General features: G+C 38.1%; 1 protein-coding gene across 1 annotated transcript in view; it reads left to right on the top strand.

Annotated features, from left to right (window-relative positions):
- Nucleotides 1-13965, top strand: part of PLS3 (plastin 3) — a 76673-nt gene that overhangs the window by 35231 nt on the left and 27477 nt on the right. Inside the window, exons 2-3 of the mRNA XM_087829458.1 lie at nucleotides 9275-9350; nucleotides 11639-11722. Of these exons, the coding sequence (XP_087685584.1) occupies nucleotides 11659-11722 (64 nt within the window). The 5' untranslated portion in view covers nucleotides 9275-9350; nucleotides 11639-11658. The remainder of the gene's footprint in view (nucleotides 1-9274; nucleotides 9351-11638; nucleotides 11723-13965) is intronic.

The raw sequence follows: 13965 nt of genomic DNA, 5'->3' as shown, positions 1-13965 counted from the left end.
ACTTATGTTCCATCAGCCAGTTGCTTTGTTCTTTACTCACGAATGCTGTATAACTTAGCAGTATATATGACAGTGCCTCGTGGGAAAATACTGTTAGTTTTCTTTGGGGTTATCTAGCAGTGTCCCCTGTTTAGTTTTACCAATTTGCAGCTGAAATATCAAGTCGAATGACCAGATCTAGGCTTGAAAAGCAGCCTTGCTAAGTAAAGTGTGGACATGTTGAATGTTGCTTTCATAGATGTTTGCTCTCCACATTGAGAATAATAAGCAGTTTTTAATCATGCTGAGGTGCTAGAATAATGAAGAGTAAAATCCTTTACCACTTCTTCTTGTGCTTTAACCTGCCCTAAGCTTTCAGGACTAGGAACCTAGGGCACGTGTGAAGGCATTTAGAGTTGGACTCACCTGTTTTGACTTGAAGAATAACAAATCATTACATTGAGAAAGATACATATAACCACTTAAGCTATTGCAGTTACTTCTTTACCAGAAGTCTATTAAAGTTTTCTATTTGTTTTAGAAGGAAGCAAACAAAACTACAAACCACATGCTCCTTGAGAAAAATCAGTTGTAAGGTTATAAACTAATCACTAAAAAGCTATGGGTACCATAGCGATGGCTTATGGGTGAAAAAAAATTCCTAAAATAAAAAGTAAATGACATAGATACTTGAATGTTCAGTTATGTTTACACTAAGACTAAGTTATTAGCACTAACACCGTGGGAGGGGTTATTCACAGCACTTAACATTTAAGAGGCTGAAATTGAGCAATATTAGGGATAGTGAAGCACAAGCATGTCATATATAGGAGTAAATGTGCTTCAAGAGAAGGTAAGCATCTGTGTCCTTATTTTTTAAAAGTATGCCATCTTATTGTCAGTGCCCATTTAACACCAATGTTGTTGTTGATTTTTAAATATATTCTTTTTATATATTTTAAAATATGTATATATTTTTTTTATTTCAGAGAGAGGAAGGGATAGGGAGAGTGAGAGAGATAGAAACATCAGATGAGAGAGTCATTGATTGCCTGCTTCCTGCATGCCCCCTACTAGGAATCGAGCCAGTGACCCCCTGGTTCATGGGGTCAACACTCAACCACTGAACCACTCCAGCCAGGCGAACACCAATGTTTTGAAGAAAGAACTTTTAGACTATATATTCAGGCTGGGTTTACAGTTGTGAGTAGGCAAAACACAGAATTTATTCTTGTATTATTATTTATTATTGTAGTTTTTTCCATATGAACAACTGTAAACAGACTTTCATCCCACCCTGTGTATAGTCTTTACTAAACTCGTTGCCTATATTCTGTATGTTTTTCACAATTATATTTTTGGTGATTTCAGCTCAAAGAGTAAGTGAATCCCCTACCCTTTAATGAAAACAGGTCAGTATTAGCTAGAGAGGGGCCACCATCTACATTTCCTGGCAATCATTCATACTTCTCAATGTCATGGTCATGTTTCTTAGGAGCTTTGAAATGATCTTCCATAGGCTGTAATAGAAATGAGCCTTCTTCCCATAAAGCAGTATGTATGTAGCCTCTGTTTCTGTTTTTATGGTAAGAGTAGTTAATTACCTTCTCTCACACATAGTCTTTTAATTTTACATTTGCTGCCCATTAGCCCTGGGCAAAGTCCCTTAATTACCCTAGGCTCTTGTTTCTTCCCTAATACAATTTCAATAATCATTCGATACTGGGCATGCTGGGAATTATTCCTACCCTCGAAACATGGCAGGCAGTTGGAATATTTTTTTAGCCATGCCTCCATACCCAGCATCCAGTGATGGATTATTGTGACTGTACGAGAGAGGAAAATGAAGTTTACACTCTGTTGTTGAGAAACAATCTTGAAATAAGACTTGCAGATCAAGTGGTTAGACAAATATTTGTGAGTTGTTGATAAAAAAATAATCTCTTTTATTGGGGAAGATTATTTTCTTTGACCAAATTTGAGGATCTGTGTGGAGGAAGCAGGTGAACTGAATCAAATAGGATGGTGGATGTGCCAGCCCAACTGTCCTCACATCCACTTATATAACTACAGGCAGGAGTTTATAATTAAATTGCTAAGTTTTTGTGGCAAGATTTTAAATGCTGTGGGTGTTGAAGAAAAGAGCAGAGCTGGAGTCATTGGGAAATATGGTTTGGGAGAGGATGAGGCTTCTGCTGAACTTTGAAGGTTGAGTAGAATTTGGATGGGGAGAGAAGAAAAAGAAAGGGGGAGAGCATTATAAATGTGAGAGGCAGATGCACACAGAAGGGGGTTCTTACTATGAGAGAGGGAAAGAAAGAGGGACGGGATGAAACAAAAGGTACTAAGTGTTGTTGAAAGGTAAAGTTGGTTAGATGTGACTAGTGGGACCATTCTAGAGGACCTTGGAATAGCAGGCAGAGATTAGATTATCTTTTAGGCATAACTGATTACAGCTTTCTAAAAGGGGACTGACATGATCAAAATAGTTGTAGGTACTAGTTGTGGGTTATTTTTTTTTTAAATATTTTTTAATGATTTCAGAGAGAAGAAGGGAGAGGGAAAGAGAGAAGCATCAATGATGAGAGAGTCACTGATCGGCTGCCTCCTGCACACCCCCTACTGGGGATCGAGCCCCGCAACCCGGGCATGTGCCCTGACCAGGAATCTAACCATGACCTCTTGGTTCTTGGGTCAACACTTAACCACTGAGCCACACCGGTGGGGCAAGTTGTGGGTTATTTTTAATTCAAGTAATACTTACTGTGAATGCACTATGTCCATGCATTATACCAAGTCCTGTGGTGAATACAGAGATGAGTAAGCTGTATTTTTACTTTAATAAAGTTTATAGTCTTGTTGGTATTAAGTTCACTCAGTAAGTCTTTGTTGAGGAGACTATATAGCATTAATGCTTGAGAATACCGACTTTGGTGTCAGGCAGACCTGTGTTTGAGTCCTGGCTCTATCTCTCCCTTTCTGTGTGACTTTATGTAAGTTATCCACATTCTCTAAACCTGTTTACTCTTCTGTAAGATGGGAATGACAATATCACCTGGTTCATAGAGGTTTTCTGAAAAGTGACGTGAATAATCTGTATAATGCATTTAGTAGAGTCCATGTAAGTAATAAGCCCTCTATAGATGTGAGCTGCTATCATATAAACTTACAATGATATGTTATTATGTTCTCTTAATTATTATTATTACCTACTCTGGAGATAGTGTGATAGGGGCTGGGAATATGAGGATGAATGGGATGTGATGCCGTCCATCAAAGAACTTTGTATAATAGCATTAAATGCTATCCTTGCAGTGACTGTATTTTCCCATTCAAAAATTGGTGCATATGGTGTGAAAGTAAAACAAGATGTTTAAAATTAGAGCTGTCTGAAAGAATCCAGCACTGGCTGAACTAGAAGAAAACACACAGTTCTGTGAGAGTAATGGGAAGAGAGAATTTGTGTGTCAGATGGGATAGTCTGAAGAGAATTCCTTAAAGATGCTTTTGAAGAGTGGATAGGAGATGGGTGGAGAACATTCCACAGAGGAGGACTGGAGGTGAGAAAATACATGGCCTGCTTGGGGAATGGGGTATCTTTATATAGAGTATGATTAAAGGGTGTGGTGCAGTGTATGTAATAGGAAGTAACATTGGAAAGATAGGCAGGTATCAATATAGAAAAGTGTAGGGCCTTGAATGTTTGGCTTCAGAGTTGGGGCTTTCTTTGGTTTGGAATATATCATAGACCCGCCCTTCAGGAAGTTAGCAGTATAAGCATTACTTTGGAGGGGGACAAGACGAGAGAGAGAGAGAGAGAGAGAGAGAGAGAGAGAGAGAGAGAGAGAGATTGATTGATTAGCTAAATGGTTTTTGGAGTAGGCCAGGCTTGAGATGATAAAAAGGTATGATGGAAGAGTCAAGAATGCTTAGTGATTTACTTCACCCTTCCCTCTGTTTCTTGTGACCAAACTTCAGTCCCAAATTTGTAAACCTGGAGACTGAGGAAAGTGGGGAAGTTGAAAAGGAGACTTGAGTTAGCAGGAGAGGTCATTGAAAGGAGGGGAAATAACGTAGCAATAAGTTCAATTGTAGACACTCACACTTTCCTGACTAGACTCCCCCTCACTGAACTTCTCCCTTGGCCAGAGGGTCAAGTCCACATTTTGACTGTAACCCTTCTAAATTGGTCCCTGACCTTCTGCTCCAGGGGCGTCTTTCACAAACCCTCACACAATGCTCCAAATACATTTTTTTTTTTCAATTATGCTTTTATTGATTTAAGAGAGAGAGTAAGGGGGAGAGAGAACATCAATGTGAGAAACATCAATGGGCTGCCTACTGCACAACCCCCACTAAGTATTGAGCCCACGACCTGGGCCTGGGCCCTGAAGGGGAATCCAACCGGCCACCTGGGCCGCCATTCAACCAACTGAGCCACACTGGCCAGAGCAACCACACTATCTTTCTCCAGCTCTAGAATATCATCTCTATCTCTGTAACTAGAATGTCTTTAGAGTGATAGCTGTCTGAAGTATTCCTACTTATAAGATCAAGTTCAAAAGTTACCTGCTCTGGAAAACCTTTCCTGATACCAAACACTCAGTAAATATGACTATAATAGCACGATAGCACTAATATTATGTCTTTGTTTTTCCATCTGTTTCCCCCACTAGACAGTAAGCTCCCTGAGAAAAGGGCACTGTGGGTCCTAATTCTCTTTATCTGCAACACGTAACACTGCCTGGTACGTACTAAGCCTTCAATTAAGGCTTGACTATAAATAAATAAGCGGGTGAATATGGTAGACATTCTAGCTGAAATCTTCTAAAGTCATTCAGAAACAGGACTGGAGCTTGAGCAATCATAGTAAGAGCAGGTGAGCTGTAGCTCAGAGTGTTGCACGCCCATCTGACCTGGAGACTAGTGCTGTTGACTTGCCTAACTAGGGAGGAGGCAGGGTGGCAGTTTCTGTTGGTACAAGTAGGTATGTGAAGTGTGGGTGTTCCAAGCCCTGCCTGTTTTGAATGGAGGAAGGGGAGAAATACACACCTTTTTTGTTGACCACTGTTGAACTCTTCACACATAGCAGTGACTATGATGTTTTTTCTTTTATAGTGAAATAATGTATTCTTCCATGTTTTGTCCACTCTTCTTTGCTCTCTTCATGGTAGGAGCTTAAGTACGTGTTGCCAGATCTCTGATTTAAGTAACAGCCTTGCTTTCCTAGTTCTATTTACCTGTCATACTAATGGCTGGGATAGTCTGTGGTGAATATATCCCCTGCTATTTTCTTTTAGTTGCCTTTCAATTTCAAGACAAAAATATAAAGATCAGCCTGGCCGGGCGTGACTCAGCTGTTGAGCATCGACCTGAGATCAAGGCAATCAGGGTTCGATTCCCGGTCAGCACACATGCCCAGGTTGTGGGCTCCATCCTCAGTCGGGGGCCTGCAGGAGGCAGCTGATCAATGACTCTCTCATTGTTGATGTTCCTATATCTCTCCCTTCCTCTCTCTGGAATCAATAAAGACATGTTTTTTTAAAAAAATTAAAATAAAGTTCATTATCAACTCTTGATTATCCAGGGATGAGTTTCCCAATGTAGGAGCCCGCCCCCCCCCCCCCCCGCCGGCCCACGTGGTACGGAATGACACAGATTAGTAAACAGATTGTTCTGTCAGCTGCATTCCTAAAGTGAAACACCTTAGGGGGTGAAGACTGGCACCCCCTCCTCATCCTCGGCAAGTACCTTTCAGAATTTGAGTAATAGTTTCAGGTACTTATTTGCAGGTACACCTTTCTCAACAAAGATTTGCGTTGAGGGTTAAGTGTAGTCAAATGAGCCAGTGGAGTGGTTTCATAATTGCCGCATTGTTAGTCAAACTCCGTAATTAGAGATGACTTCATAGGCATAAGATTCCTCTATGGGTGACGCCCTGAATTCAGACCCTGTTGTACACCATATCCTTTTATGAAAAAAACAAACAAGGTTTTGTTTGCTTTTGTTTTATTCCCTTATTTGAAAATCTCTTTTCCTGCGCCTCAGATGTTTAGGGAGAGGGAGAGGGAGGGTTTGCTTTTTCCCTGTGTAGAGAAGGCGGGCTTAGGAGCTAGAGACACATCAAAGTGCTTTGCAGATGAGAGAATTCTGAAAAATGCAGAGACCCTGGGAGCTTTTAGTTGATTAGTATTTCATTTGGTAAATTTAAATGGAGGGAAAATATATACATATTTTTAAATATCAGCTCTGTCTCTGTATGGGTCTCTCTCTGTCCATGTAAAGTGCACTTCGTAGGAAGACAGAGGGGGGAAGTCAGACTTTCTATTTGCCTGTAAATCACATACTGTGAATTTGAGGTTGAACTTTTTTATTCAGCAAGTACTTTTTACTTCTTCACCTTTCATTTGTCATTGCTCATGAAAAAAAATGTGCAAATTACAAGGATTGTGACAATATTGACAAGCTGTGTACTAGTTTTAAAAGTGGTCCTGAAATATTTAAAGTAAAATTTGTATATTTTACTATCTCCTAGCCGCTCTTCAAGTTGAGTTTAGAAACGCCTGATGGAGCCAAATTGATTCATGGGTAAAAAGTAGCTGACAGGTTTTCTTTAGGCCCATCCTTCTTAAATTACTTTCACTAAAGGCTTATAATTTTTATATATGAAAGTCTGTTATACTCTGTAGTCAATAATTTTATAGGGCAGATGAGATAACTTTTCATATATCCCATTTAAAAGGTTCTTAGTAGAACTTATGCCTCATACAGGGTGGGGCAAAAGTAGGTTTACAGTTGTTCAACTGGAAAGTGATACAACAATAATAATACAAGAATAAACTCTGATTCACGTACTCAACTGTAAACCTACTTTTGCACCACCCTGTATTTATATAACCTCTCACAATTACTTAGGCATCCTTTTAGTCCTCATTTTCTTTCATTAAAGATTTGAAGTTGTTGTATAATACTTTATAGTTTACAATGTGCCTTCACATGTCATCTTTAATCTTCACGACGACCCTGGGGAAGTTGGTGTTATTTATCACTACTTTCAAATGAGGAAACTGCGGCTCAGAGAAATTAAATAAATTTGCTCCTGGACACACTGATGGGAAATAGCAATGCCAGGGCCCTAGTTGATGTTTTCTGATTCCACAACCAACGGACATACTACGTCCTTGGATGAGTAACAACAGCTTTATCCAGGGGCTCAAGATTGAATGAAGCCCGGCCGGGAGTGGCTCAGCGGTTGAGCGTCGACCTAGGATCCAGGCAACCAGGGTTCAATTCCCAGTCAGGGCACATGCCCGGGTTGCGGGCTGCAGCCGATCAATGGTTCTCTCATCACTGATGTTTCTATCTCTCTCTCTCCCTCTCCCTTCCTCGCTCTGAAATCAATAAAGATATATTAAAAAATAAATAAAAGTTTAAAAAAAAAAAGATTGAATGAAGTATCTAATGGGCAGTAATCATGTCAAACCCTCTGTCTTGCTTCTAAAGCCCCACTCTGGGATGCTTTAGTTGCTTTGAGAAGAAAAGGCCCATGAATAGCAACAGAGCTTTTATAATTTTAACTTGTAAGGTTTTAATTTTTTAAAATCTGTTGATGCTACCTACCTGGCAGTCTTTCCTAAATTATTTAAATGTGCTGTTTTCTCTTAAGATAGTACTTAGTTGCCCAGTTCCTTTGAAGATACCATCAAGTACCTATGAGTAGTCTTAAGGACAAAGCCTTTATTTTTTTATTCATAGTCGGGGGGGGGAGTGTCTAAATTAAATAGTTAATTTAGAACCTGATTTTTATCAACTAAAGCATCCATTTGACTTAGTATTTTTTTAATTTTAGTTCACATACTTACTTCAGAGGAGCATTTATTTACTTTTAAATAATTATAAATAAATGAAATTGAGTATATTTAAGTGCAAGACTCCTAGATTAAACTATTCTGTTATTCTGGACCAAACTTGGAAATGTCGTTTGGGGAATAGATACATGTTCCAACTCTTCTTTTTATTCTTACTCAAGTATGCCTCCTAATGTCTCCTGTAGATGAAAAATCTGAGTTACGGATATAAAAGAGGCACTTTAGGCTTTCTTTAAGACAATTCGACAAGAATAAGAAATTAGAAAACTTGAAAGCCTATTCTGGGTTTTTTAATGCTGCGATGTATTAATATATTTCCATGAGATCTAAGTATTTCCTAAGGGAGATCAAAAGTATTGCTTTCCTGGCCTACATGGGTAGGAACTAACAATCCTTACAGTTTCCAGGGCCTCTTTCTTTCTGTATCTTTTTTTCCCCCCACTAGGTCTTTTTCTTTTTCTTTTTTTAATTTATTGATTTTTAGAGAGTGAGGGGAAGAGGAGAGGGAGAGAGAGAGAAACAGAAGTGGGCATCAATTTGTTGTTCCACCTATCCATGCACTCATTGGTTGATTCCTGTGTGCATCCTGACCACATACGAACCCCAACCTTGGCGTATGGGGACACTCCAACCAACTAAGCTAACTGGCCAGGGCTCCTTCTGTATCTTTTATTGACACCACTAATTCATTTTGTGTTGAATTACAGTTATTTACATGTTCGCCTTCCTTAGATTGTAAATACCTTGAGGGTGGGAACTAGGAATCTGACAGATGCCCAAAATACTGGTAAAACTGTGTGAGAATAGAGGTGTATGTGTGTTGGGAGATGTATGAAGAGGACGGAAAGAGACTTCTGCTCCATTCAACCCTGCTGCCTGCAAAGGGGAGAAGTGGAAGGATTTAGTCAGAACCTGCTGGTCAGCAGGAATGAAGGGTGGGGCAGGCAAGGCTATGTCCAGGACCGTCTTTGTCTAATTTTCTTCTGTGTGGAAGTGATGTGGTAGTATGAAAATAAAATCAAACATCTTTTTTTTTAACTCACATACTTGATATTATTCCTGATTCACAAACCACCCAAACTGGAAAGGACCTTTAGAGATAAAGGAGGGTCCACATGTTTTGGATTTTCTGAGGCAGTCTCACTTTCAGACTTTCTGTGCCATTGTTCTGTATGCTGTAATCCATGGAGATGTGTAATAATTCTGCATTGAAAACATGATTGCTTAAATATGCATAAAGAAAAATGGAATAAATCCTACATAGTATTTTTGTAATCAGAAGTGTTGAACATCATGACTAAAATATAGAATACTATTAAAAAGTACTAACATTGGCTTGCAGCTTACTTATGAAAAATTGCTTTTTACACTTAATCTTTAAAGTGCCTGACTTCAGATCTAACTGGAGATCTTTCTTTACCTTATAGATACTGAGACCACTCTGAAAAGTGTTTTTACCCAGTTTATCGACTGAGGAGTTATCAGTACATCTTAACATCACAGGTAAGAAAAGTTTGTGAACTAGTAAGTTCTGTTTTATGTTCTTTCAAAGTCTGTTTTGATTTGATTTTTTTTAAATCAGCCACTATAAATGTGTATAGCATGATGGTGGAAACTGAGCTAATAGTATAATATGGTAATTTTAAAACGTCCCAGGAATTTGAGAAACCTGGGTTTGAATTCCAGTTCTGTGGTCCCTCCGAGCCTAAGTTATCTAATAAGAAAAAAAGGGAAGTAAGTATATTTACCTCATAAGGCTGTTGTGAAGATTCAGGGAATGAACATGAATATGGAGTTATCTAATGTAGTGCTTGGTACATAGTTGTTGAATGGGTGAATTTATTACAGTGCTATTTTATTGAGTGCCTTACTATATACCTGGGACTGTGACGAGTCCCAGAAATAACAACTATGGCTGTGAAAAGACAGATGTGGCCCAGCTCTCTCTTGAGAGCTTCTCTCTACTGAGTATTAGGCTTAATGTCAAAAAGATGAGTTGTGAGTAGTTTTTTTTAACTTTTAATAAAAATGTCTGAAAGGGATAAATATAAGATCTCAGATTTGTATTTTGTACTGTATAGTTTGTGAAATTTAACACATAGAATACTTATTTGAAAAGGCAACACATTTAGGGCAGTGAAACTATTTGATGCTTTACTGGTGGATATATGTCATTGGGTAGTATTTGTCAAAACCCAGAGAATGTGCAACATCAGGGCTTCGGGTGATTATGATGTGTTAATGTAGCTTGTAACAAATGTACCACTCAGGTGCAGGGTGTTGACAATGGAAGAGACTTGTGTGTGAGGGCAAGGGGCTACATGGGGACTGAACTCTATTTCGTGTTCAATTTTGCTATGAATCTAAAACTCTTCTAAAAAGTAAAGTACTTAAAAAGATTAAAAGGGGAAAAAAGGCAAAAAAGCAACACACAATTGTTTTCATTTCCTTGCTTCTAAAAATTGTTACTAGGGCCCAGCCAGGCGTGGCTCAGCGGTTGAGCATCTACCTAGGATCCAGGCGATCAGGGTTCGATTCCTGGTCAGGGCACAAGCCCGGGTTGTGGGCTCGATCAATGACTCTCTCATCATTGATGTTTCTATCCCTCTCTCTCCCTCTCCTTTCCTCTCTCTGAAATCAATAAAAGATATATATTTTTTTTTAAAATTGTTACTAGGTTTGTGTTTGGGGATTAACCATTGTGATACAGACCTCCTTTCTGTATTGCAGTTTTTCTGCAAAGAACCAGATCATCCATATTGTGAGCCAAGAGGCAAAATCAAGAATATTATATTACTTTTATCAAGCATATAACATATTATTTCCACAAAATTTTACTGATGAAATCTAAAATATAATAATAATTGAGTACTTTTTTTTCTTCTTCTAGTAATTCAGGTCTACTTGATGAAAAGAATTGAATCTGTGGGGGATTACATTTGACTTAATTGGGCTTCAAAATTAATGTGCTTTATCATCAAAATTGACTGCAAATGTTTATGTTTATCTATAAAACCATACTTAGCCCAGATTTAGCCCACAGGCCATAGTTTGCCAACCACTGCTCTATTGATGAAATAGGTAAAACAGAGCCAAATTGGAAAGGGTGTAAACTCAAATGCTGTAGTGTGCATAAAGATAAGTTTATTAGCACACACTTGTGTATTTCTATATCAAAGCCAAATGTAATTTGTTTTAATTGATTCCTCCTTTAATGGTAGTGACTGGTAGGTGTTAGTGTGCTATTTAAAAAATCAGTGTTTTCACAGTGAATGATTTTAAAGTAGTTTGATGGGAAAAAAATGGTAACTATGAAGTGAAGGACGTGTTAACTAACCCTACTGTGGTAATCGTTGCACAATATATGCATATATCAAATCATCAAGTTGTACACCTTAAACTTACACAATATTCTATGCCAGTTATATCTCAATAAAACTGGAAAATGGAAATAAACAGTAAGATAAATTAAAAATAAATGGATTGTTGGAAAAGCTTTATTTTACATGAATGGTCATATAATTTTGACTTTTAGTTTTGGCACATATAACTAAGAATTTCTATTATATATCTCTTTCAGGAAATTATTTTTTAAGTAACTTTTGGTAAATGATGACTTCTCATTTGTTTGTTTTCTTTATTTTGGCTGTAGTTACTAATATGGGAACCTATTCAGATGGTATTGGTTTTCTGTTTAAAGTATTCCTAAGATGAGAATTTTATAGGAGTGATTATAATATATTTATCACAAAAAGTTTTTAAAGCCTGAAACCTTTTGGGTTTCTCTTTAGATCTTCTTTAATTGGATGAGATGGCTACCACTCAGATTTCCAAAGATGAGCTTGATGAACTCAAAGAGGCCTTTGCAAAAGTTGGTAAGTATTTTTTGTAGTGTAACTATAGTAACGCAATCTTTATTTGGCCCTAATCAAAGCTATTTCTCTAAAAACTTATATGAATTGTTAATTACAAACCTCAGGGCAAGATAGTTAAAATCGATGGGATCAAGTTTTAAAAGGTACACTTAAACTTATTATTTCTAATTATGTCTATATCTATCTAATATGGTCAAAGGTTTTTGATTCAGTCCTTAGCTGGGGCTGCTGGGGCTCCTGAAATTTTTAGACAAATTTTGTGGTGTTATCATATTTGGTGAATAATTTTTCTGAGGAGAAGATTTGCAGCTTTTACTATATTCTCAAAGAGATGTGTGACCCCTGAAAATGCTAAGAATCATTAAATGCTGCTTTACCTTTCCCTAAGTAGCTTGGCTTTATTGTTTTTCTTCAGTGCCTTTGCATAATGCAGACTGTTCTACCTGCACATTCAATTATAGCATCAGTATAGAATGGGAAGGCACAGCATTGCCATTTGGTTTATCCTTTAACCTCATATAGCAAGTCTTAGAATTTTGCAGCTATGGAAGCAGTTTATAGTATTTACATTCCAAATTTCAGTGCTCAGGTCAAGTCAGTAGAGATAATGAGAAAACGATAAGAACTGATTATTGATGAGTTGACAAGTTTGATATCTCCTTGATTAAAGGCTATAGATTTAGATTATAATGATTTTGTTATTTAAATCAGAATCTAGTCTTTGACCTATGTTAAAAATCCCATTAGTGAAAAGTGAGAACATGTACATACTTATTCCCATACATTTTTTAAAAAATATATTTTTATTGATTTCAGAGAGAGGAAAGGAGAGGGAGAGAGATTTAGAAACATCAATGATGAGAGAGTCATTGATCAGCTGCCTCCTGCATGCCCCCGACTGGGGATGTGCCCTGACCAGGAATCGAACCTATTGCCTGGATCCTAGGTCGACGCTCAACCACTGAGCCACACCCGGCTGGGCCCCATACATTTTTAATCACCATTTCCTATGAAGGCTTTCATTGGCAATGGCATGCCTTGGGAAGAATAAAGAGCACCAGCCAGAGTGACCATTCATAATCCCATCAGAATTCTAACTAGAAAAAAACCAGCAGATGAATTCTGTAGAAATTGCCGTATGATTGTTTTAGGATTACATTTCCTTTGAACCTTCTGTTTTATTTAAATTCATCTTTCAGTGTTGGGGACAGCCTAATTTGTTTCTTTATGAATAGAATTTTGAGGTAGAGACCATTACTTATTACTGCTATTTTTTGTTGTTAATCTTCACCTGAGGATATTTTTTCCATTGCTTTTCAGAGAGAGCAAAAAGGAGAGAGGGAGGGGAGAGAGGGCGGGGGGAGAGAGAAGGGGAGAGAGAGAGAGAGAGAGAGAGAGAGAGAAAGAGAGAGAGAGAGAAACATCGATGTGAGAGACACATCGACTGATTGCCTCCCATCACATCCCAACCAGGGGCAGGGAGTGAACCCAGGTGCATGCCCTTGACCTAGAACTCGAGACCCTACAGTGTGAGGGCTGACACTCTAACCACTGAGCAACACCAGCCAGGGCTTACTACTGTTTTTTAATCTTCAAGGCCTTGCTTCCTCAAGTAAATGTTTATTGTTGAATACAGGTCTTGTTCTCATGTGCAGGATCTTGGAAAAATCTGTGTAACATTTTTTAAAACTTAAGGTAATTCAAATATGTTTTCTTGATGGGACCGGAATACTTTTATCAGTAAAAGAGCTTAATTGTTCCTTGAAAGCTTAACAATATAAAGAGGGTTGAGCAATTACCTCCATGGAGGAAACAGGGTTAATTGCACTGAGGGATCAATTAGAGTTTGGACTACAAGAAAGGCTCATTGTTGAAACTGCTGTCTTATTTTAAATCATACATCTTGGAGGATTTAGGGTTGGCAAACGGCTTCCCAAGGGCAGGAGATTGGATCACATGACTTATTGGAGTCCCTACCAGGCGTATATTCCTAATGTATACAGACTCTTATTACTCTATATGCTGGATTTAGGAATTCTGGAGACCAAAATTTCTTCCTGTTTTGCATTTTATTATTGTGTATTCTCCCCCTCAGTATCTAGCGCAGTGTTACACACATGTTACGTTCTCAATAAATATTTAATTGATTGAGTCCCAAGGAATTATATATAGTCTTTTCATGTACTGGGACTTTGTCATTATCAACTATAAACTCCAAAGGGCCTTCGTTATGAAGATTTTCA

Source organism: Miniopterus natalensis, chromosome X (genome assembly GCF_054644295.1).
Source record: "Miniopterus natalensis isolate mMinNat1 chromosome X, mMinNat1.hap1, whole genome shotgun sequence".
Classification (NCBI taxonomy): domain Eukaryota; kingdom Metazoa; phylum Chordata; class Mammalia; order Chiroptera; family Miniopteridae; genus Miniopterus; species Miniopterus natalensis.
The sequence above is the reverse complement of the archived record's forward strand: the minus strand, read 5'-3'. Positions and strand labels throughout refer to the sequence as shown.